The sequence below is a fragment of the Mustela putorius genome, unplaced genomic scaffold (assembly GCF_011764305.1).
Source record: "Mustela putorius furo isolate JIRA1106 unplaced genomic scaffold, ASM1176430v1.1 tig00000580_pilon_pilon_pilon, whole genome shotgun sequence".
Lineage (NCBI taxonomy): Eukaryota > Metazoa > Chordata > Mammalia > Carnivora > Mustelidae > Mustela > Mustela putorius.
Genome location: NW_025421423.1, coordinates 5,401,030 through 5,426,811, shown reverse-complemented (window position 1 = coordinate 5,426,811; position 25,782 = coordinate 5,401,030). Strand labels below are relative to the sequence as shown.

The 25,782-nt window shown below is 43.6% G+C and overlaps 1 protein-coding gene across 2 annotated transcripts in view; it reads right to left on the bottom strand.

Moving 5' to 3' along the window:
• The window catches only part of INVS (inversin), a 167,032-nt gene that overhangs the window by 15,471 nt on the left and 125,779 nt on the right, over positions 1-25,782 (bottom strand). Inside the window, exons 13-15 of one of the 2 annotated variants that reach the window (XM_045081628.1) lie at positions 22,497-22,780; positions 8,968-9,078; positions 8,364-8,460 (exon numbers count right to left, since the gene is read on the bottom strand). In XM_045081628.1, the coding sequence (XP_044937563.1) occupies positions 8,364-8,460; positions 8,968-9,078; positions 22,497-22,780 (492 nt within the window). Of the gene's footprint in view, positions 1-8,363; positions 9,079-22,496; positions 22,781-25,782 lie in introns of both variants that reach the window. The other variant, XM_004747697.3, reaches the window with a different exon arrangement.

Here is a 25,782-nt window from a genome sequence, read left to right as displayed (position 1 = left end):
TGCCTGCCTCTATGCCTACTTGTGATCTCTGTCAAATAAATAAATAAAATCTTTAAAAAAAAAAAGTGAATTACAGACCAATATCCTTGATGAAAATGGATGGAAAAATTCTCACCAAAATAATAGTCAGTAGGATCCAATAGTATATTAAAAGGTTTATTCACCACGACCAAGTGGGATTTATTCCTGGGCTGCAAGTTTCATTCAACATCCACAAATCAATCAATGTGATACTATACATTAATAAAAGAAAGAACAAGACCATATGATACTCTCAATAGATGCTGAAAAAACATTTGACAAAGTACAGCATCCTTTCTTAATCAAAACTCTTCACAGTGGAAAAAAAAAAAAACTCTTTACAGTGTAGGGATAGAGTGTACATACCTCAATATCATCAAAGCCATCTATGGAAAAACCACAGCAAATATCATTCTCAGTGGGGAAAAACTGAGAGCCGGCAGGGCTGTCTACTATCACCACTGCTATTCAACATAGTACTATAAGTCCTAGCCTCAGCAATCAGACAACAAAAGGAAATAAAGGGCAACCAAATCAGCAGAGACGTCAAACTCTTACTCTTTGCAGATGATATGATACATTATGTGGAAAACCCAAAAGACTCCACCCCAAAACTGCTAGAACTCACACAGGTATTCAGTAAAGTGTCAGGATATAAAATTAATGCACAGAAATCAGTTGCATTTCTATACAGCAACAGCAATATAGAAGAAAGAGAAATTAAGGAGTTGATCCCATTTATAACTGCACCCAAACCCGTAAGATACCTAGGAATAAACTTAACCAAAGAGGCAAAGAATCTGTACTCAGAGAACTATAGAATAGTCATGAAAGAAATTGAGGAAGACACAAAGAAATGGAAAAATTTTCCATGCCCATGGATTGGAAGAACAAATATTGTGAAAATGTCTATGTTACCTAAAGCAGTCTACATATTTAATGACATCTCTATCTAAATACCATCAAAAATTTCAAAGAAATGGAAAATATAATCCTAAAATTTATATGGAACCAGAAAAGACCCCGAATAGCCAGAGGAATGTTGAAAAAGAAAACTAAAGTTGGTGGCATCACAATTTTAGACTTCAAGCTCTATTACAAAGCTGTCATCATTAAGACAGTATGGCTGGCACAAAAACAGACCCATAGATCAATGGAACGGAACAGAGAGCCCAGAAATGGTCCCTCAACTAATCTTTGACAAAGCAAGAATGTCCAATGGAAAAAAGTCTCTTCAACAAATGGTGTTGGAAAAATTGGACAGCCACATGCAGAAGAATGAAACTGGACCACTTTCTTGCACCACACACAAAGACAAATTCAAAATGGGTGGAAGACCTTAATGTGAGACAGGAAACCATCAAAATCCTAGAGGAGAACACAGGCAGCAACCTCTTAGACCTCAGCTGCAGCAGCTCCTTCCTAGAAACACAGTGAAAGGCAAGGGAAGCAGGGGCAAAAATGAACTATTGGGACTTCATCAAGATTAAAAGGTTTTGCACAGCAAAGGAAACACTCAACAAAACCAAAAGACACCCGACAAAATGGGAGAAGATATTTGCTAATGACATATCAGATAAAGGGTTAGTATTCAAAATCTATAAAGAACTTACCAATGGGCTGAAGACATGAACAGACATCTCTGCAAAGATGACATCCTGATGGCCAACAGACACATGAAAAAATGCTCAACATCACTCGGCATCAGGGAAATACAAATCAAAACCACAGTGAGATACCACCTCACACCAGTCAGAATGGCTGAAATTAACATGTCAGGAAATGATAGATGTTGGCAAGGATGTGGAGAAAAGGTAACCCTCCTACACTGTTGGTGGGAATGCAAGCTAGTGCAGCCACTCTGGAAAACATTCTGGAGGTTCCTCAACAAGTTGGAAATAGAACTACCCTACAACCCAGCAATCATACTACTGGGTATTTACCCCAGAGATACCAATGTAGGGATCGAAGGAGCATGTGCCCCTGAATGTTTATAGCAGCAATGTCCACAATAGTCAAACTATAGAAAAAACCTAGATGTCCATCAACACACACACACACACACACACACACACACACACACACACACGGAATACTATGCAGCCATCAAAAAGCCCTGAAATCTTGCCATTTGCAATGACGTGGATAGAACTAGAGGGTATTATGCTATGCAAAATAAGTCAATCAGAGAAAGACAATTATTGTAGGATTTCTCTGATATGAGGAATTTGAGAGGCAGGGCGGGGGTCATGGGGGTTAAGGAAGGAAAAAATGAAACAAGATGGGATTGGGATGGAGACAAACTGTAAGTGACTGTTGATCTTATGAAACAAACTGAGGGTTGCTGGGGGCTGTTGGGGAGGGATAGGGTGGCTGGGTTATGGACATTGGGGAGGGTCCATGCTATGGTGAGTGTTGTGAAATGTGTAAGCCTGATGATTCACAGATCTGTACCTCTGGGGCAAATAATGCATTGTATGTTAATTTAAAAAAAGGAAAAAAAAATGAATAAAGACATGTACAAAGGTGCGCCTGGGTGGCTCAGTGGGTTAAAGCCTCTGCCTTCGTTCGGCTCGGGTCATGATCCCAGCGTCCTGGGATCGAGCCCCACATCGGGCTCTCTGCTCAGCAGGGAGCCTGCTTCCTCCTCTCTCTCTGCCTGCCTCTCTGCTTACTTGTGGTCTCTGTCTGTCAAATAAATAAATAAAATCTTTAACAACAACAACAAAAAGACATGTACAGAAACACACACACACACAAATATGAATAAATTCAACTAAAGAGATGAAAGATCTCTACATTGAAAACTACAGAACACTGATGAAATAAATTGAAGACACAAATAATTGGAAAGGTACTATGTGTTCTTGGATTGGAAGAATATTATTAAAACATCTGCAGTGCCCAAAGCCATCTATAGATTCCATGAAATCCCTATCAAGAGTCCAATGGCATTTTTTTGCAGAAGTAGAAAAATTCTAAAATTCATATAGAAGTATAAAAGACCCCAGTACCCAATGCAATCCTGAAAAAGAAGGGAGAAGTCTCATACTTCTGATTTCAAACTATATTATAAAGCTATAGTAATCAAAACAGTATGGTACCCATATAAAAACAGATGCCTAGACCAGTGGAAGAGAATTAAGTGCCCAGAAATAAATCCATGCATATAAGGTCAACTATATTTGATAGGGGAGCCTCAGTGGAGAGAAGACCATTGTTTAATAGACCATGCTGGAAAAATTGGTTATTCAAATGTAAAAGAATGAAACTAGACTCTTATCTTAACACCACTCACAAAAATTAACTGGAAATGGATTAAAAAGACCTAAATGTAAGACCAGAAATTCCTAAAACTCAGGAAAAAAACCTCCCTTGCTAAAGACATATATATACATTTTTTTTTTTTTTTTGGATATGATGCTAAAAGCACAAACAAAATAAAGAAGTGGAACTACAAAATAAAAAGCTTAAGCACAGCAAAATAAATGACAATATGTGGAAATGAAAAGACAATCTGTGGAATGGAAAAAATATTTACAAATCATATATCTGATAAGAGGTTATTATCTAAAATACATAGAGAACTCCTACAACTAAATAGCAAAAAAATCCCAAATAATCCATTGGAGAAAATGGGCAAAGTACCTGAATAGACATTTTTTTAAAAATGATACATGAGTGGCTAACAGGTTCATGAGAGGGTGCTCAACATCATTAATTGTAGAGGAAATTCAAATTATAACCAAGATGAGAGATCACATTGTGTCTGGTAGCATGGCTATTATCAGAAGATGAGATAACCAATGTTGGCAAGATGTGCAGAAAATGGAGCCCTGTTCTGTTGGTAGAATAGTAAATTGGTTTGGCCACTATGGAAAAACTATGGATTTTTCTCAAAAAATTAAAAATGGAACCACATATGATCCATCAGTTCTACTTTTGGGGATATATGTAGAAGGAAATTAAAATCTATGTTGAGATACCTGCATCCCCATGTTCATTTTAGCACTATTTATAATAGTCAAGACACGGAAACATCCTAAGTTGTCCATCCACATATGAATGGATAAAGAAATTATGGTTTACATACAAGAGCCATAAAAAAGGAAATTCTGCCATTTGTGACAACATGGATAGACTTTGAGGGAATTATGCTAAGTGAAATAAGCCAGAGAAAGCTAAATACTGTACTTATTATACTTAAATGTGGAATCTTAAAAAGGAAAAAAAAAAAAAAAAAGACCAGATTTTGTGGTTACCAGAGGTAGGGGGTAAGAGGAGAAGGAAATGGGTGTGATGATCAAAAGATACAATCTTCCAGTTACGAGATAATTAAGTACTGGGGATATAATGTACAGCATGATGGTTATATTAACACTGCTTTACGGTATATAGATAAAAGTTGTTGAGAGCATCCTCAGAATTTTCATCACAAGGAAAAACCCCAATTTTTCCCCCTGCTTCTTTTTAATATCTACTTGAGATGATGGGCCCTAACTAAACGTACTGTGGTAATCATTTCATATGAATCATATATGCAAGTCAAATCATTATGCTGTGCACCTTAAACTTATACAAGGCTGTATGTCAATTATCTCTCAGAACTGGTGGAGGGAAAAGGCTGAGTAACTTGCAGAACTTCTCACAGCTAAAGCCAAGAGAGATCAACATTCAGACTCAGTGCCTTCTGACCCAACAGCCAAGTCCAGCTAAGGACTTTCATCTTGATCTGTACTGTGTACTTGGTGGGGATCTGCCAAGGTTTTTTTTTTTTTAAAAAAAAAAAAAAAAAAGTGGCCAAAGTGGGGTGCCTGGGTGGCTCAGTTGGTTAAGTGTCCAGCTCTTGATTTTGGCTCAGGTCATGATCTCAGGGTTACGAGACTGAGCCCTCCATTGGACTGTGCTCAGTCAGTATGGAGTCTGCTTCAGACTCTCTCTCTCTCCTTTTGCCCCTCTCCCCCATGTGCCGGCTCCTTCTCTAAAATAAATAAATCTTAAGGAAAAAAAAAGCGGTGGCAAAAGTAAGAGCTGTATTTTACTAAGTTCATTCTGTTGGAGGTTGGGCCTGGACTGGGAGAGAGGGGAGGGGCATGGGAATGATGGCTGTCTTTACATCTAGTGTTTATTGGATGGTGTCTATCCCACATGCATTCCTAAACTTCTTATTGAACACAGCTGTTCTGGAGACTTCCAAGGAAAGGGTTTATCTGATTTTTTTCTGGTTGGTAGCTGATTAATCACTAGTGAGCCTAAAGGCACTGCAAAGACAGGCCCCATGCCTGATTTTAAATACACCAAATGAGAAATGATGTCTTCCTAAAGTCTGCTAAAAAGTCTCCTTGTGATGCTAGGTGCAGTCCTTCTCTCTTGCCCTTAAGACTGATTTCATTCATATTGCAGGGTTCTCCTTTTTCCTGTAGCATGCCAAACCATGGGATTTCTCCACTAGAATATAGATCACATTTCCAAAAAGCCAACTCTGGAGGAAAAAGCTGGAGATACCAGGCAGTACTGCTCCATAGTTCAGCTGCTTTGGTTTGTGATGACGCGCATTGTCTACACCCTCTTCTCTGTGGGCAGAAATTTCACTAGGGAACCCAGGTGTTGGCTTTCAGTGGGTACATCCTCCACCTAATCATTCTGGTATGTAGAATTCTGAGTCTGTGTCCAGAGGACAGGATGGTCCCAGGGCTCAGAGTAAAAGCCTCTGTTCTGCCATCCTTGACAAAAACAGCACTCCTGGTTTGTTGGGAGCCCTAAGATGCCCAGTCATCCTGTTCAGCCCAGGGCTCACGGCCCTTCGTATGGTCCAGCCGATCCTTGCTAACTCACCCTACCACGTGCTGGAGAAGAGCTGACAGGAAGGTTGCTTACAAATGTTCAGGTAAAAGGAAGTGTTTCATACGACTGTTCTTAGCTACAGCAACTTTCCAGCCTCGCTTAGATCACCCAGTATCCTGTTTCAATCTTGAAAATGAAGTCTTGATTGGTAATAAGACTCACACTTTAAGACTCAGCCTCACTCACTGTTCTCCATGCCCAAGGTTCCCTCTGCTCACCCTATCCTTGCGCATTTCCTAGTCGGCCTCTGTCCTTAATGTGTCTCCTGGGACGACAGCCTGCCTCTCTCTGGAGCAGTTATGTGCCAGACCCTGTTCTCCGCCCCACCCCTCACTGCTCCTTAGCTTGGGTGTCAGACACCACACACTGTCCCAGGACACCGCTTTGGTCTCCTGTACTTAAAATGGAAGATGCATAAGGCTATGTAACAGAATCATTAAGAGGGTTTTTACTGTCACCAGACCTATGACTTCCCACAACGTGCAGCATCCCACAGTTCCTTTGGGAGTCAATATCCCAGGTCTCAGAATTGCACACCGGTGCAGCCAGAGGGCTGGGTAATTGCCTCCCCAGATGGGCACACAGACTGTGAGCCCAGTGTTCTTGAGGGGATGACTGAAGGCTCATTTGCTGCTATGGACACTTACGGACAGGACCTGTCAGCTTCTGACTCTTCAAAGGAGTCAAAGAACAGTTTGACGGGAAGGCATTTCGGCTAGGGAGCAGCTGTGGGGCCTGATGTGGTAAACCCTGCTGGCTTGTTTAGATCCCCAGTTTCAGCTGAAATACATAAAAAGTTCCTCTGGGATGGTAGCCAATGTGCATCTGGCAGATGCTCCCCCAAGGAGGGGAGCAAGGACACTGTCCATCTCTGGCTGCAGAGGCAGACCGGCTCTGCTCCGAGCCCACACTGGCACTTCTTAGCTCTGTAACTTGGTGGGTTTATTAACCGCTCTGTGCTTCAGCTTCCGCATCTGTGAAATGGGGACAAGAACACGATCTACCTCATAGGGCTGTTGGGAGGACTGCCTCAGGTAATACAGGTAAAACTCATTAGAACAGCCCCTGCCCCTGGCACAAGCGCCTAATCAACGCCAAGTACTAATATTAGCCACAGTAATAACAACATCCACATTACCTTGACCAGTGTGAGCCCCATCCATGCAGCCCTTCCGCTCCAGCCTGTTCTGAGGTGAAGAGCACGAGGTCTGCCTCCGCTGCTGTGACTCTGACCACAGCAAACACCACCTTTACCGAGAACGTACGGGAAAGGCCCTTGAGTCAGAGCTTCAGGGGCCTGATTTGTACCACTGGGACAAGTCGTTTTTCTTGAGACAATCTGCTGGCCTGAAAAATGGGGACACTGATCCCTACTGTGAGAGCTTCCAGGGGTGGCGGGGAGAGCAAGGGGGACCAGGCAGGAGATGACTTTATAAGACCAATGGCTTGAACAGACATGACGACTCACTGTGGCAGAGGCCGTGTCCACATGGAGCAGGTCGGCCGACTCCCAGCCAGGCAGTCCTTGGCACTACAGACCCCAGGCTTCTCCCCGATCTCCCAAGAACCTCTCCTGCTCTCCACTCTCTCTCCTTCTGCCAACAGGAGGGTCTTTCTGGCCCTTTTATCTCCTGACAGGGGTGTTGACATGTGGCACACCTGTGCTCGCAGTGATTTACTTGCTTTGTTCCCCCATCGGCTTTCCTCTCTCTGGAGATGGAGGCCACCTGAGCCCCACCTGTGGGCCATGGCTCCCGCCCTCCCCCAGCCACCAGCCATGACTAAGGCCTCATCTAGATTTAGGCCCTGGGGGGCCCCGCAGATGAAGGCGATTCTGAAATATGTGAAAAACTTGCAGCAAAGGACTCACTCCTCCAAGTCCTCCCATGAGGACTCCCTGGAGGAATCCGTCTCCGCGACTCCTCCTAGGACCCACGCCATACCCCCAGCGTGGCAGGTGCTTGCGCAGGGTTTTGTAATCTAAGAGCCACTTAATCCATGATGACCAGGCCCTAGTGTAGGTACTCGGGCTATGACTAATTCCTGGGCAGTAAAGAAATACAAAGAAAAATAAAATATCTTCCATGTGTAGTGCTTTAGAATTTAGGAAGCGCACAAGATCTCATTCTAGGAACCTGCCACACAAGCAGAACAGGTGCAGCAATGACTAAACCCTGTTTCACAGATGACAAAACTGAAGGTCAGGGAGGCCACGTGACTGGCAAAGGTCAGATAACTTGTCAGACACCCGAAGCTCAGGCTTCCTGGTTAGAAACTGAGCACTCTTTTCCTTTACACCCGGCTATCCTGGGTGCTTCCTAACTTTCTTGGCAAAGCTGTCTTCTGAATAGCTTATGCAGAGTAAATTACAAGGACCGGCCCGTGAGTGAATTTTATGGGCATGCTGTCAGGCCAGCACGCGGAGTTCACTAGAAAAACGGAGCACAGGGCATGTCACGTTAGGAGTATGAGGAGCTGTGGCACCTCCCCCACCCTACCTTCTCCAGGCCCGCTGGATGACCGCTGCTGCCTTGTTCTTTTTGCGAAACAGCTCTTTCCTGCTTCTTTCTTTCTGGATTATCTGCAGCCGCAGCTCTACAGGGAGAAGGTCGATATTCAGAGTCTGCCCAGAGAGAGCACCAGGTGCTGGATCAGGCTCCTTGGAGATCCGGGTGTCCTCAGACAGGGTGGGTGTTCCCGACTTCCTGACTCCTGACCCCACCACCTCCGGGTTCTGTGGCAAGTCTGAGTAGATCCCTCCTGTGAGCTCATCCTGTGTCATTTTGTTTCTTGGTGTTCGGTGGTGGAGAGGATTCTGCCCAGCATGGGCCACCTCCCCCTTGGCACTGCCAGGCCGGCTGGAACCAGCCGGGGAGTGCCTTCCTCCTCGGAGCTCTTGAACGCGCCTTCTCTGGGACGCACATTTGGCCTTGGGTGCTGTGTCCTGCCGCCGGCTGGGTTTCCGGGGCCCATCCTGCTGTGGAAGGCTTGCCGCTGCCCAACTGGGGTCCTTTCCTTCCTCATCAGGCCTGGCCACCCTGGAAGGTGGCTGCTTCAAGAAGCCTTTCCCTTTGTCACACCGCTGCTCACCAACTGTCTCACCTCTGGACTTCTCAACAGAGGAGACTCTTGGGTGTCTGCTTCCATCATCGCCTTCACTGGGGCTGAAGTGGACACAGGCAGATCGGCCTTTAGACTGTTGTCTGGGTGATTCTTGGGGAGACAAGGGAAAAGGGAAAGAATATTGACTGTCCCAAACTTGCATAGTAGTTCTGCTCATTTGGTCACATAAATGACTTGTCCTATTAGCAACACCATTGATAGCGGTGATTCTAACTAGAAAAAAACCCCCCAAAACCTGTTCGGCTTCTATTTCTAGCAATGGACTGTCAGATAACCTGAAAATCTTCCCACTACAATGCTGACTAAAATATAATAAACATTCTTTTACAAGCACAATAGTGCCTTCAGGAAAATAAAGAAAATCCAAAAACAAAGGAGAGGCCCAAAACAAAGAGAAAACCAAAAATCAGGGTGTTAAGTGTGTGAGTTGATACAGCAACTGTCTGGGCAGGTACTCATGGTGGAGTGGACAATGTTTGGTCTTACTAAAAATATCTGGCTGTCTTTTAATATCTAGATACGGAGAGAAAGCGAGGCCTTTTAAAAAAATCTTATTTATTTATTTGACACACAGAGAGAGATCACAAGAAGGCAGAGAGGCAGGCAGGGGGACAGGAAGCAGGCTCCCTGCTGAGGCTAGATCCTAGGACCCTGAGATCATGACCTGAGCCGAAGGCAGCGGCTTAGCCCACTGAGCCACCCAGGTGCCTCAGAAAACAAGGTCTTGCAGGCAGAAAGTTAGCTAGGACCAAGACCCTGCAGGAAGCCAGGACCCTTGAGGGGGTATGTCCTCTGGGCTATGATAGTCCAGATAAAAAATCAAATTGCCAGCACTGGGAAACAACAAGCAAATTTGTCTTAGCCCAGGTTCTGGATGGGGAGAAGAGTCTCCTTGGAGGATCTGAAACCTAAGTCCTGTGCCTCACATGGGATTCACATTCATTCATTCTCAACCCATAGGAAAAATTAATATAAAAAACCAGTCTCAGGATGGTGGTAAGGATGCTTCACGAAGCAAATGCAATATTACGTTGACGTGGCATTCCCTCCACTCAGCTCACACAGAAGGGTCCTTCTGAAAATGACGTCACAGTCCAAAATTATAAAATGCATGAGGAAACAGTCTACTGCGAATGCGTTACCAGACACAATAGCTCTATCAGATCAACAAGAACTGAGATAATAGAACAGTGTGCACATACACAAATACACATGCACATGAACTGATTAAACACAAAAGAATTTAAAAATAGGGGAAAAGAATAGATTTGGAAAAGGACTAAATATAACCTCTAAAATAAAACAGTTTAGACTCAATACCAAAAACAATGACGGAACTTCTGCTTCTGTAATGGCAGAACAGAGGCACACTCACCACGGAGGACAACAGAAAAGCCAAACAAAATATCACAAACCACCTGTCTTAAGGCATCAAAGAGCTAACAGGTCAGAAAAAATGTGAGGGCCGAGATGCAGGAGAATCGGGTAACCAACAGAGATGGGCAAGGCATCTGGGGTCATGTATTCCTAAGAGAATTCTATCATCCCCTCAAGGTTTGGAGGACAAAACCTGGAGTCCAGAACCTACCAAGAAGGTTTTTTGTTGTTGTTGTTGTTTTTTGGGGGGGGGGGCTGGGATCCTGGAGGGCTATATCTTAGGAGAAAAGGTGAACTCATAGTAAATTGATCCTTGTAGGGACTGAGGGCAGCTTTGCTTCATCTCAGTATTGAAAACTGCTCAAACTTGGATCGCTCATGCTCCTACATGTCTGCCAGAAGCCAATGTAAATCCCCTCTGGAGGAACTACTATCATCTTAGGTCTCATGTTATTTATCATGTAATTTTTTTATATTAAATGCTTACCACTCAATCAAAAATATGCAGGCAGATAAACAGACAAGATAATATTCAAGGAGTGGGGGAGACAATAAGACAGACACACAGGTTATCCAGATAATTTCTTTTCAGAAACAGACTTTAAAACAACCATTTTACAGTGCAAAGATGTATCTAAACTCTTGCTATGCTTCATGTAAGACAAAGGGGAAATAAGAGAACCCGCTTGTATCTGCTCATTTGTATAAAAGAAATATACAAAGGATAAACCAGAAACCAAAGAGATTGGGTACCTACTGTGATGGGGCAGGAAAGGGGGAGAAAGGGGGAAATGGGACCTGGCTAGTGGGGCTGAGGACGGCAATACTTCTATGGGTATATCTTTTTGAATAGTTCTGACTCTTAGAACCATTATAATGTTTCACATACACTACTAAAACCCCAATTAATTAAGCAACAAGATATTACTATTAGATGGTGGAAATGCAAAAACACTGACAACACCAAGGGCTGATGAGGAGGCGGAGCCACCGGAACTCTCACACACTGCTGCTGGGAATGCAAGATGGTACAGCCACTTTGCAAGGTGGTGCAGCAGCTCCTTAAGAAACTGTTTGCACCACACGAGCCAGCAGTTTTCTCTTTGTTATTTACCCAAATGAATTTAAAACTAATGTCCACCCAAAACCCTGCACAAGGATGTTTAGAGTAGCTTTATTCATAATTTCCCCAACTTGGAAGCCACCAAGGAGTCCTGCACTAGCTGAATAGATGAACAATTGTGGAACACCCAAACAATGGAATATTACTCAGCACTAAAAAGAAATGAACTGAAAGGAAATGAAATGAGTGCTAAACAGAAAGGAGTTACCAAGTCTTGGAGGATGTTCCTAAATGAAAGATTACTTCCCTCATGTGAATATTACTAGTGCATATTAGTAAGTGAAAGAAGCCAATCTGAAAAGGCTACCTATTATATGATTCCAACCCTATGACATTCTGGAAATGGGCAAAACTGTGGAGATAGTCAATGGATTGGTAGTTGCTAAAAGTTTGAGGGAGGGAAGGATACACAGGGAGAGCACAGGGCACTGTGATGGTTAATTTTATGTGTCAACTTGACTGGCATCAGGGGTGCCCAGATGGCTGGTAAAATATTACTTCTTTATGTGTCTGTGAGGATGTTTTGGGAAGAAATTAGCATTTGAATTGGTAGACCATGTACAGAAGACTGCCCTCACCGATGCAGGTGGGCAACATCTAGCCTGTGGAGGGCCTCAGTAGAACGAAAAGGTGGAGGAAGGGCAGATTTGCTCGTTGCTTGAGCTGGGACAAAGCTGCGCTTACACACAGGTGCTGCTTGTTTTCAGGCTTTCAGACTTGGATTGGAACTTAAGCCATCAACCCTCTCTTCCCCCTGATTCTCAGGCCTTTGGACTCGGCCTCCCACCATTTGCCGCCCTGGTTCTCAAGCCTTCAGATTCACTGAATCATACCACCAGCTCTCCTGGTTCTCCAGCTTGCAGGCAGCATCGTGGGACTTCTCAACCTCCATAATACAGTGAGCCAGTTTCTATAACAAACCTCCTCTTTTATATATATATATCCTACTAGTTCTGATTCTCCGGAGAACCCTGACTAATACAGGCAATGAAACTCTTCTGTACGATGCTGTAATGGTGGATATGAGTCATTATACGTTTGTCAAAACCTACAGAATGTGCAACACCAGCCATGAAGTCTGATTAAACTGTGGACGTTGTGTGATAAGGATGTATCAATGTAGGTTGATCCGTTTTAACAAATGCGCCGCTCTGGGAGAGGACGCTCAGTGGGGAGCGACATGTGTGCGGGGCGCCGGGAGTGTATGGGAATTCTGCCCTTTCTGCTCAATTTTGCTGTAAACCGAAAACTGCTCTAAAAAGTAAATTCTATTAAAAGGAAAAAAAAAAGGTCCAGACTTCCAGTTCTAAGATAAATAAGTCACAGGGATGAAAGATACTCATAGGAAATATAGTCCATATTATTATAATAGTGTTGTAACAGATGGTAGCCACACTAATGGTGAGCATTGGGTAATGTATAGCATTGTCCAATCACTATGTTGTAAACCTGAAAGTAACGTAACACTGTGTGTCAACCATACGTCAGTAAAAAAAGAAAAAAAAAAAGAAAAAGAATGAAGAAACTGCTAGATGATATTAGATGCTACTAACTAGTAATGATAAAAAATGATGTGATTTGGGTATTAATAGAGATAGATAGTGAGAAAGAATACAAAGCTAGAAGTATACCCGTATATTAAAAATATATAATAAGGATAGTGTTTTTAATTTGTGGTGAGGAGTTGAGCTGCTTAGAGCCCCTGGGTGTGAACCCAGAAAGGGATGCTGTACCCCTCCTGAAGCCTTATTCACAAAGCCCACTGCCAGTGTCATGGCTCCAAGTATATGGCTCCTTTCCATGTATATTATTGTATATTCTATGCATATTATTTCATGTATATGCCTAGAACAACTGTCTATTCTTTTTTTTTTTTTAAGATTTTATTTGTTTATTTGACAGACAGAGATCACAAGTAGGCAGAGAGGCAGGCAGGGAGAGAGAGAGGAGTTAGCAGGCTCCCCGCAGAGCAGAGAGCCCGATGCGGGGCTCGATCCCAGGACTCTGGGATCATGACCCAAGCTGAAGGCAGAGGCTTTAACCCACTGAGCCACCCAGGCGCCCCACAACTGTCTATTCTTTAAAAAGAAGTCATTAGATTCCAATATTACCATATAAAAAATTAAATCTAATAGTAATAGATTAATAGTAATAGTAATAGAAATAGTAAAAATTAGAAAATATATGTGATTATTACATCATGAAGTGGGAAAAACCTTTTTTTAGGGAAAACCACAAGGATAAAAAGCTCAAAAGAAAAAATTAAACAGAATTAAAGGGTAAATTTTAAAAAGACATTCATTATACCTGATAGACAAAAGTTACTATTATTATAATACTCTGAGCTCTTAGAGTGGTTAAGAAAATGAAAAAAAAAAATTGACATAGTACATCAGTGAACAATCCAGAAAATAAATACAAAATTCCATCCTGCTAACTAGGATTCAATAAAATAACTATTTGCCTAAATGTTTGGAAAGAGTTTTGGGTTTTTTGCTTTTGAAAGGCTGAAATAACCTTTTGCAACCTTCCTGGAATGAAATCTGGCAGGATGTTTAAATAGCCACAAAAATTAGAGATGTACACAAAAATTTACATGAAAGGTTATTTAGCTCATATGTCCTACAGCACAGACATGATTAAACAAATCATGCTGTATTCATAATCTGATATAATACTAAGCAGTCACTAGCATTTTTGTTGAAAAAAGGAGATAATGTAAGAAAATCTCAAAATGGGATGCCCATACTCTTCTGAAATAAAAGAAAAGGAAAGTTCTAGAAGATGGATTTGTGCCAAAGTGATAAGAGTTGCTTAACTTAAGGAGGATTTTTATTTTTTCTTTGTTGTTTTCTGTTTTCAAATTATTTTATAATGTACAATGACCAATTTTGTAATTAGGAAAAAGTGTCATTTTCTGCTTCAATAAAGTACCCAACACCGGGCACCTGGCTCAGTGGGCTAAGCCTCTGCCTTCGGCTTGGGTCATGATCTCAGGGTCCTGGGATTGAGCCCTGCATTGGGCTCTCTGCTCAGCAGGGGAGCCTGCTTCCTCCTCTCTCTGTCTCTCTGCCTGCTTGTGATCTCTCTCTCTGTGTCAAATAAATAAATAAAATCTTTCAAAAAAAAAATAAAATAAATAAACAAATAAAGTACCCAACTAAAAAAGAGAAAGAAGGAAAAAGCCCAACAATTAAAATCAACTAGGATGTGGGAAAGAACTCAAAATGGAATATAAATAGTAAGTAACAAACCTAATTGTTTACAAATGAATTAAGTAACCACACTAAAAGGCGAAGAAAAGAACTGACCTAAGTAACTTAGTAAAAACACATTTTGGCTGAATAAGGACAAAAAGAAATGTATATAAAGATTGTGCTCTAGTTAATAATTTTGTTTCTCACAGGGTTGGGTTAGCAATTCTGAAACTATTTTATGTGTACACCAGAACTGAAGAAAGAAGCATGTATCCCCAGATGATGGGAGCCAGATCTTTCACTGTTGGAGGAAACACTTCAAGTAAAGAGAAAAGATAGAATAATCGCTGTGATGTTGAATGGAATCGGAGGTATCACGAATATGAACTCATGGTGTGTGTGTGTGTGTGTGCGTGCACACGTGTATGTGTGTGTGTGAGATACACACACACACACAGATAGATGCAGAGATAGATGTAAATAATTTTTAGCTCTGTCTGCTGAAAGGGCTTAGGAATAATGGTAAATAGTAATACGCCCACCTTGCGCTTGATTTTGGTTTCTAATATCATTCTTCAACAGAGGGAACCAGGGTTCTTCAGAGAAGTGGTTAATTCCAGGGCTCTGAGTGGGGGAGAGACACAATGAGGTTTCATTTTGAAGAGATTAATCTTTCCACAGAGAGGAAAATGGATTAGGAGAGTCGGAGCAGATAAGTAAGACCCGTGAAGAAGCTACTGCAATAGTCCAAGTTAGAGACAAAGGTAAGAAGATGTGAGGTAGAATATACAGTGGTGGAGGATGAGAGGAAGAAAACAGGTTTGAGAGATGTTTAGGAAGTCAGTGAGGCAAGAGCTGGCGACAGGCTGGGTATGGGCGGTAAAGGAAAAGGAAATAGTCATTACTCCCGCACTGAATGTCCACACGGATGAGTGCGTCATTAACCACCGCAGAGCAGGCTTCCATAAACCTTCGTCCATCCTGTCGCAGATGGGTTGAGTTTGGGATGCCTTTGGGACATCCAAGTGAGGGCATAAGTAAAGAGTTAGATATACATAATGGGAATAAAGGAAGGAGGTCAGGGAGTCTTCGGCACACAGGTGGCAACTGGATTTTCTGTGTTAGCCACTGTACACGCACCGAACGTAAGGGCCCGCTTCCCCCCTCCAGTCGTACCCACTAGTTCTGGCAGCCCATATGGTGAGAAAGAAGACAACACCAGGGATGGCCCTTCAAACAGTGAGTCTCTCCTCCACTAGACTCTCTTGAAAACCACACTGACTCAAAGGCAACTTGATCTCACCACCTCCCACAGGCAATCTGCTGGCAAGTCCTCTGCACTGCGCCTCTCCAGTCCACGCCTCCCTCCTCACCCTGCGGCTGTGTCTCAGTGTCGGCCTCCGGGCCCCCCCACCACTCAGCCGCAGGGATCTTCCTCAGTGTTATGCCTCCTTCCTGCCCTACCGCTTGAGATCATAGCGAGAGAGTTATCCTAACAGCTCATATTTATAGAGTGCTTTAGACCCCATGTTTAAATCTTTCCACGGGTTATCTCATGAATGTTCACAAAGTTCTGAGACAGGCATTTTCCTTTTCTTCCTTCCTTCCTTTCTTTTTGAGAAGTTAAGTAACTTGATCAAGATTATGTAGGTATACGTGGTAGAGTCTAAATATGACCCTAGTTTATTCAATTCTAAAGCTTGTGCACTCAGCCGTCATGCTCTACATGCACTGTAAACAAGAAGGGGATAATTACTATGAGAGAGAAGAAAGAAAGAACTTACTAAGAGAATGGAACTCTGTTACAGAAAACAGAAGTACATCCAATGAATATTTTTCATGTCTTTTTTTTTTAAGAGATAGACTGATTTTAGAGACAGAGGGAGAGCAGCCATGGGGAGGGGCAGAGGGAGAGGGAAACTTTAGCAGACTCCTCACTGAGCTCAGAGCCCGACTCAGGGCTTGATCTCAAGACCGTGGGATCACGATCTGAACTGAAACCAAGTGCTGGACGGTTAACTGACTGTGCCACCCTGGGGCCCCTCATGTCCTGTTTAATAATCTTTCATGTCTGACTCTCAAGCACCTAGCTAGTCCCATGCAGATATATGTTCACCAAATATTTATTATGCCTCTTATGTACCAGACACCCTACTGGGTGCTTGGTACACAGAAGTAGGAGACCCATTGCTCCTTGGGATACACTGTTTAATGGTCAAAGATTCTTTCCATCCCAGTATGCACTCACTTTTGAAATATGCTTTTGCAACATCTTCAAACCTGAGGTGGAGTCTCTGTCTCTAGCCCCTTGAATCTGGGCTGGCCTTGCAAACTGGTCTGATCAACAGAAGGTGGTAAAAATGATAGGAACGTGTCGGAGCCTAGGCCTCAAGAGAGCTTGTCGCTTCTGGCTTTCTCTCTCTCGGAGTGCTGCCTTGAAAACAACATGCAAGGAAGATGGTCTGAACTCCTGGAGGACGCAAGGTCATGGAGAAGAGATCTGAGACATCTCGGCCAGCACCGATGGCCACACGCGTAAAGACAGCCATCTTGGGCTTCCTGTTCCAGCCAGCCTTGCACCAGCCACATGCGTGGGCCCCAGTGACTGACCCAGGAGAGGAATTGTTCCGACAAGCCACAGAATTGTGAGAAGTAAGAAGTCATTGTTATCTTAAGCCACTTAGTTTTGGGGGTAATTTGTTACGTCACTAGAAATAATCAACACAGAAACCAATAGCTAAACAAGAGAGGTGCTGGCCTAACAAAAACCCACAGCGTTGACTTGAGGACTGGTGAGCGGACAGAAGCCAGGAAGGCAATGAAAAGACGATTACCAAAGGCCAAGACAGCAGAGAGGAAATTGCTGTTGGAGTTTGGAGAATGGTCAGTCGTATTATTTAATGGTAGAATAATTGGCAAAATGGGCAAAAGTTACCTGCAGTAGCTTAGAAGACAGAAAACATATCTAATGGATTTGTAGATACAGAATAGACTTCCAGGGGGCAATAGCTGAAGAAAAGATCAATTGGATTTTCTACCTGCCTGTGATAGGTGTGGGGAGAAAGAAAGAAAATTAGGAAAGAACTGCTCAGCTTGCAAGCGGAATCCAGAGGAAATACAGAGAGCCTACAATGTGCCAGGTTAGAAAAGAAAGCTGTTTAGCATATTCATTCTTTCCAGCTAATTTTACTGAGAGTATTTTAGTAAAATATGACTTAAGGATAAAGATCCAATCAAGAGTATTACTGTGAAACTCTTTTTTTTTTTTTAAGACCTCAAAAATATCAAAGATGGTACATTGGAAGGTACTGTAAGCTACACAAAAGAACTTCTAAGAACTTCAAGGGCATTTTCCTACAGCAGCCTGAGCCACTCAAAGTAGAGAGAAGCCTGTCTGAGAAATAATTATGGATGTAGTTTTGGAACATGGAATGAATCCAGTCAAAATCATAGGAAACCCACGAAATTTTTAAAGAAGGTTTTATTTAATTGAGAGAGAGGGAAGGAGAGAAAGCAGGAGCAGGGGGAGGAGCAGAGGGAGAAGAGAGAGAAGCCCAAGCAGACTCCCTGTGAGCGTGGAGCCTGATGCGGGGCTCAATCCCATGATCGTGACCTGAGCGGAAATGAGGAGTCAGATGCTTAACCGAGGGCCACCCCTGAAGCCCATGAAATTTCCCAGGTAACTGTATCACAAAGAGTATCACTAGCTTGAACCGCTGAGGCTATTCAAGACAAACAGGAGGGCGCCTGGGTGGCTCAGTGGGTTAAGCCGCTGCCTTCGGCTCAGGTCATGATCTCAGGGTCCTGGGATCGAGGCCCGCATCGGGCTCTCTGCTCAGCGGGGAGCCTGCTTCCCTCTCTCTCTCTCTCTCTCTGTCTGCCTCTCTGCCTACTTGTGATCTCTCTCTGTCAAATAAATAAATAAAATCTTAAAAAAAAAAAAAAAAGACAAACAGGAGCCTCTGGAACCTCAACTTCCTATAGGCGGGAAACAGGCTGAGAAAACTGTTTAGGTGCAAACACGGGCTTGTGTCTTATGGAAAAGGAAGATGTCTCGGAGAGCAGCACCACGAATCCTGGTAGAAGAGCCAAGAGCCAAGGGCCAAGGAGAATAATCGAATAGGAAACCATACATAGGGGAAAACCATACCCTAATCGAGGAACATTCTATACTTCTAGCACTGCTAATGTATAACCAGTTGGCTTTCAGAATTGCTATGAACTAGTGACTGCTATGTACCTCTTTTTTCTCCGCTTTTGGAACAAAGGTGTCTACTGTGGTTATGCTGTCCCTGCCTCACTATTGCTTGTTGGGCCTGTGTGTGTGGGGGGGGTGATAATGTGTGTTTTTGGTGGGCTAGTCCCTGAATTGGAAAGAGTCATACCGGGGGGGGGGCGGGTGTTGATTATTTATTTATTTATTTGACTGAGAGACAGCGAGAGTGCACAAGTAGGGGGAGCAGCAGCAGAGGGAGAGGAAGAAGCAGGCTTTCCACTGAGCAGGGAGCCTGATGCGAGGCTCATTCCTAGGACCCAGGGATCATGCCCTGTGCCGAAGGCAGAGGTTTAATTGACTGAGCCACCCAGGTGCCCCTATCCCTGGGGAATCTTGACAACATCTGGATGTGACATATGTCTCAAGATCCCAAACTTCAAGCTTAATGTGATAACTGAGATGACATTTTGGGGTCCAGAGATAATTTTGAGAATACTGTGCCTGTGGGAGGAATGTGAATAATCTGTGACCAAAAAGGAATTGGGATAGATTACTAGCCAAAAATTGCTCCCATCCTAGTATGCACAGAAGTTGAGTAAATTTCTCCATATCATTCAGTCTAGGCTGGCCATACAACTTGCTTCGAGCAATAGGATATAGCATGCAAATTCTGGAGCTTACTCCTCAAGGGGTCTTGTAGCTTCTGCTTTTGCTTTCTTAGAATGATGCTGGGAGACCACTGTGTAGGGAGGCCAGTCTAGCCTATTGGAGGATGAAAAGCCATATAAAGCAGAGTCAAGGAATCCCAGCTCATAGCCAGTATCAACTTCCAGACATTTAAGTCAGTCTATCTTAGACCATCCGATTCAACTCACCTTCTACCTGAATGGAGCCACATAAGAGAGACCAAGTGAAAATGCAGTGGAACTGCCCAATTGGCCCACAGAATCATGAGAAATAATAAATTATTATTTTAAGCCACTTAGTTTTAGTGTACTTTTGTTTTTGGGGTGTGTGTGTGTGTTTTGTGTTTTGTTTTTTACATAGCAGCACATAATGGAAACAACCCTGATCTCAAGATCTTGCAATCTCCTGGAAAAAACAGATAAGCCAAAAAAAAAAAGAAAAAACAGATAAGCCAGAAATAACAGTAAAAGGTCATGGTCTTCCTATTATGGAACTATAGAAGACTTATAGGAACATGAGCAGGAAGATGAAGCCTTGTTTAGTGGGGAGGTATGGCTGTATAAAGGAAGGAACATTCATTCTGAGATCTGAAAAATAAGAGGCACTTTTATCCATATGGATGGGGAAATGTAATATGCAGTGACCTCAAGCTAAGAGAGAATGAGGAAATTCAACGTGGTTGTTACATCAGGGGAGTTTTGTTAACACGAGCTGAATGCATAAATGAATGAATATGTAACAGGGCATCAGACCTCTTCAAGGTATACATTACTGATGCATTATCACTGTACAGTGGGTTATGGAATTATATTCTGGATATGTTTGTGGTCATTCATGTGTACTTTTATGTGGCTGTTCTTGGCTAGATCATCAGTGTGGCTTAATAACAGTAGTTACTGAAGACCTATTACATGTCATGGGCCATAATATGTATTCTACATTAATTATTTGATTTCTATTCAAAACTACCTTGCAGGATAGAGAGTATGTACCCTTTTTTTTTTCTTTTTAAGAACTGAAGTATAGTTGATACAATGTTACATTAGTTACAAACATGCAGCATAGTATTTTTGTTATGCTGTGCTCCCCACAAGTATAGCTACCATCTGTCTTCATAGGCACTATAATACCATTGACTGTATTCCCTATGCTATACCTTCCTTCCCCATGACTTATTCATTCCACAATTGAAGCCTATACCTCCCACACCCCTTCACCCATTCTGCCCATTGCCCCACTCCCCTCCTCTCTGGCAACCATCAGTTTGTTCTCTGTATTTATTAGTCTATTTCTGCCTTTTTTGTTTGTTCCTTTGTTGTTCTCCGAGTATTCCTCCCCCCAAACCCATTTTATAGGTAAGGAAATTAAGGTTCAGGGAGATAGAATGAATTGCCCATGCCCTGAATTGGGTCGCCATGAGATTTCATAGACTCTGGGGTCCACAAGGTCAAAACTATTTTTATAATAATACTAAGACGTTTTTTGCCTTTTTGGCTTTTGCACTTAAATTTCTGGAGGTTTCTCACTGTTCCTTAATTTTTAAGAATGGCTCAAAATGCTTGAATTGCTTTGGGCAAATAATATAATTTGTACAGAATACCTGTTTTCCTTCTGGAGTCTGGAGTTGTAGCATATGCTGGGCAGAGGGCACCTATGTAACTGACCCCAATAAAAACCCTGGAATCCTAAGTGTAGGTGTGTTTTCTTGGTAGACAAAGGCTAACTGGTTGTTACAATTCATTGCTGGAGGAATTAATCATATCTTGTGTGATTCCACTGGGAGAAGACTCTTGGAAATTTGCACCTGGTTTCTTCTAGACTTTGCTCCATGTGCTTTTCCCTTTGTTGATCTTGCTTTGTATCCCTTTGTTATAAAAGATCCTAGCTGTGAGTAGAAATATATGCTGAGTCTTGTGAGTACTCTTAATAAATTTCTAAACTTTGGGGGTGGGGAGTCTCAGGGGTCCCCAACGTACGAAGTGAAATCCAAACAGGATAAATTCTAAGAATCCATACTAAGACACACCATATTTAACTACTGAAAACTAAAGATAAAGAACAATCTTGAAAGCAGCCATAAAGCAGTGACATGTTAGCTAGAAACATTCCTGAGGAACACCAATTGCAAATGACAGTGGATTTCTTGTCTGAAAACATGGAAGCCAGAAGTGGCACAGCCTCTTTCAAGTGTGGGAAGGAAAGACCTGCTAAGTGTGCATTCTGGATCTGGTTCATCAGTTCTTCAGGAATGAAATCAAAACATTCTCAGGCAAAGGAAGACTTAAAGAAATTGTTGCTAGTGGAACTACCCTTAAATACCAGCCAAAGGTTCTTCAGACAGAAAGGACATGATAAAAGAAGTAATTTAGTGCACTGGGAAAAAAAGACGAACACCAGAAAAAGAGAACTATGGGTATCTAAAAGAAACTACCCCTTTTCTTGTGGTTTTTATAAATTATATTTGGTAATTGAAACAAAAATCATAATACCATCTGGTACCCTATCAAAGTAGGGAAAGTCAAGGTACCTAAATGGAAGTGAGGTTTCCACATTTCACTCAAAGTAGTAGAACTGGTTATAGGTCCCTTATAACTTATAGATACAATATACATAGCAATACATGGCAATACTCAGAGCAACCACCACAAAAACTGTAGAAAGAGATATACTCAAAACCACTATCAATCAAGACGGCATCCTAAAAGATGTTCAAGTACCCTACAGGAAGGGGAAAAAAGAAAAAAAAAAAACAGGGAGGAGAACCAGAGGAAATAAACAGAAAATAAATAATAAAATGGTAGTCTTCAGTGTTGACATAATTACCTTAAATGTGAATGGACTGAGTACACCAATCAAGGGAACCCACAGTCCACAGGTTGACATCAGGTAACAAAGGCAATACACTTACCTTTTGGCTTTCTGGGGTCTCTTCCCTGCACATCTGGGGAAAGATGCTGCTCCCGCTGGGGGCCTCTGTCTGGAGATAGTCTGCCCGGAGATCCTCGATAGGCTGTCTCCTCAGGGTCCTGGGCTGCGTCGCTGGTGGGAGGCTGTTTGCCGGGAGCCTGGCTCTGCCTGTGGGGCTCAGCCTGGGTGTTGGGCATACAGGGAAGGGCTTGCGGTCTGCAGGAATCTGGGCTCAGCCTTCCCTTCTGCTGTTCTGCCTCCCTTCGTTTTTCTTCCTCTCGCTTCCTGGAAGCAAAGCCGAGGAGGCAGAGGAAAAAAATTAAGAGTGTTACCCTTTCAAATGATCCTGAGATTTTGAATTTTATGAGGAGCTACCACATCACAGGAGGGGCTTGGGAATGGACAGTTTCCATAATTTTCCATTTTTTGGTCTTTTCTCCAGACCTTACAGCTCCAAAGATGATGGAGCTGATGAGAACCTTATAGATCAGGCCTTGCCCAGTTGGGGCACACATGATGGGAATCTCTGTGTTTGCGAGACAGGGCGCAATCCTGAGGTGTGTGTGCCCCAGCTTGTGTGGGATCCCTGCAACTACAGGCCTTTTCCTCCGATTCCAGAAAGCACATCTGAATGCGACCAAGCCTGACAGTCACAGGGACAACCTTTAATCTTCTCTATTTATCAAAAAAGACCATTGGTGAGCTTACGGGTACATGGAACAATCACTCACTCAGCCCCTCACGATGGACGCTCACGCGCCTGTGAGCTGCAACACCGCTGACGAGGCAAACCCACCCATTTTGCAGATGAGGTCCAGAAGGCAGGATGATCTTCAAAAAGTCCTACACAAGTCCTGGTGGTGAGGCTGGCCCCTGTGGAGAGCAACCGACTAGAAGGAGGCTGGCCAGGAGGGGCCAGGCCGCAGAATGAGAGGCCGTGGGAGGAGGACGAGGAGCCTGAGGCAGGCCGCCCCGGTCCAGAAAGGGGCAAGTCGCTGGAGGATGAAGGGGCTGAGTTCAGGACAAGTTTGTTTGATCGACAGCATTAATTGCTGGGGACTTCCCAGGGAAAGAAACAGGGAAGAAAAAGAACATTTACTGAGCTTCTCCCGTGCCGGGCCCGGTGGGCCATCCCTTGAGGAACCCTGATTTCAGAGAAGACAGCTTGGAGAAAAGGACCTAACAAACGACGGGAGAAATGGTACACTTGGGAGCCTGCACGGAGGGGGCAGTGATTAATTTTGTCTGGAGGAGTTCAGATGTTCCCAGCTGCTGATTCTTAAAGATTTGGAGAGGTTTGCCAGATGGATGTGGTGGGAATGAGTACGTCAGTGTGAGGTGGCTGTTTGGGCAAGGGCTCGGGGCATGGGAAAACAGGGTCTGTTCTGTCTCTTCTCATCTTCAAACAGTGCTTGAGGTACACAGCAGGTGCCCCATACGTGCGGTTCAGACGACCCAGGTACCGTGTAGGAAGAGAATCAGGCAGACACATAAAGGTTCAGGTTAAAGCAGAATGATTAGGGCTGTAGTGGAGAGAAGCCCACACTGGGAAGCATAAGAACTTTTCTAGTCCTGTCCCTGCCAATAACTACAAAATGGTATCGAGCCAGTCACTTTCCTGCTGGAGACTCAGTTTCCCCAGGTCTAACAGTTGTATGATAGTTTATAACCTGGAATCGATTTAGGGGTCTGTGTGGAAGCTAGATGTCTTTATAAAATCTGGGGTATCTTTTGTAATGAGATAGATTTCTTTTATTGTTATAGCTGGTATCAGAGTCCCTCTTGGGGGAGGGAGAGCCTTGTTTAGAAAAATATTTTAATCAGCCTGGGAACAGAATGGAAGGCGGGTAGCAGGTGAGCCCTTCAGGGCCTTGGTGGTGATTGGCTCTGAGGAGCGGAGGGCTGCTCCTGACAAAAAGAGAATATGTTTGAAGCTCCTGACAGGGAGGGAAGAGATGAAAGAACATGAGAGAGAGAGAGAGGAGGGGGAAGAAAGGGATGATGAAAGGCTGGGAAGTGTGTACCGCGATGGCCAGGCCAAAGAGAACCTCCACGGGGAGCTGATGGACAAGGACTTTAGGTCTGTGCTCTTCGTACTTTCATGAATGGAATCTCCTGAGATCTCGTTAAAATCCAGATTCCCATTTAGCAGCCTGGGGTGGGGCTCAAGATTCGGCATTGCTAACAGGCACCCAGGTTATAGAGGTGTTCCTGGTCCTCTGAACCACAACTTGAGGAGCAAGGCTTAAGACAATAGAAAAACTTCATATGGACTGTTTTGTTTGTTTGGTTGGTTTTTGGCTTTTGGATTTTTTTTAGAGAGAAGGGGTTGAAAAGGGAGAGGGAGAATTTTTTTTTTTTTTTTTTTGAGAGAGAGAATCTTAAGCAGGCTCCATGCCTAATGCGCTAGATCTCGACACCCTGAGATCACAACCTGAGCTGGTATCAAGTCAGATGCTTAACCGACTGATATGGACCATTAACTGTACCATGATGGGACATGAAATGGATTGTCCACAATGACACCAAGGTCTGGGAAGGTCTCCCAGGATCCTACATGCTGTTTTATAAGCAACCAGACAAACTGCAGAGCTAAGATATCAGACATGGAAGCAGAAACAAGAGTGAGGCAGAGACCCTAAGCCTCCAAGAAGTCACAGAATTCAGACTTCCACAGGCTGTGCGATTCGAGGCAATGTTTACTGAGACCTCAAGGGACAGAGAAGACCTAGATGACAGCGATCTGGGTTCCCTTTGATATAAAGCCTTCAACCTCCCCTTCTGAAGGTCGCCTGTCCCACAGCAGAGCTCCTGATCTGGGCGCCAAGCCTGTTTATCTGGTCGTTTCCGACTGAGCCCCATTCCTAGCAAGAGTGGCCGGGTGGACCGTGCTGACTCCTGTACAGCTCTGATATTTTCATTTGACTCTGGTTTTGTCCCATGCTTTGCCGAGTGCTGACACCTGAGCACTGCACCTGACAAGCCAGGAGGACAGCCTGTCATCGTCAGCGCTGGAGAGTCACCTGGAAGCTAGCAGGCGCCATTTCAGCATGAGCTGTCTAGGAGAAGGCTGCTGTTCGGGAGAAGCTGGAAGCATCTGGGCGGCTGAAGTGCCACTAATTGATGGAGCAGCCGTGCTCCCGGCAGGAGGGGGACGGCTGCTCTTTTTACACGCACTGATGAAGGGAACCGCTCTAGGAGAATATTGGTCCCGCAGACAGACCCTCACGTGCGGCTGTCTGCCTTGGCATCTATGTGGATCTCGCTGCTGTTAAAAAGGGCTCGGA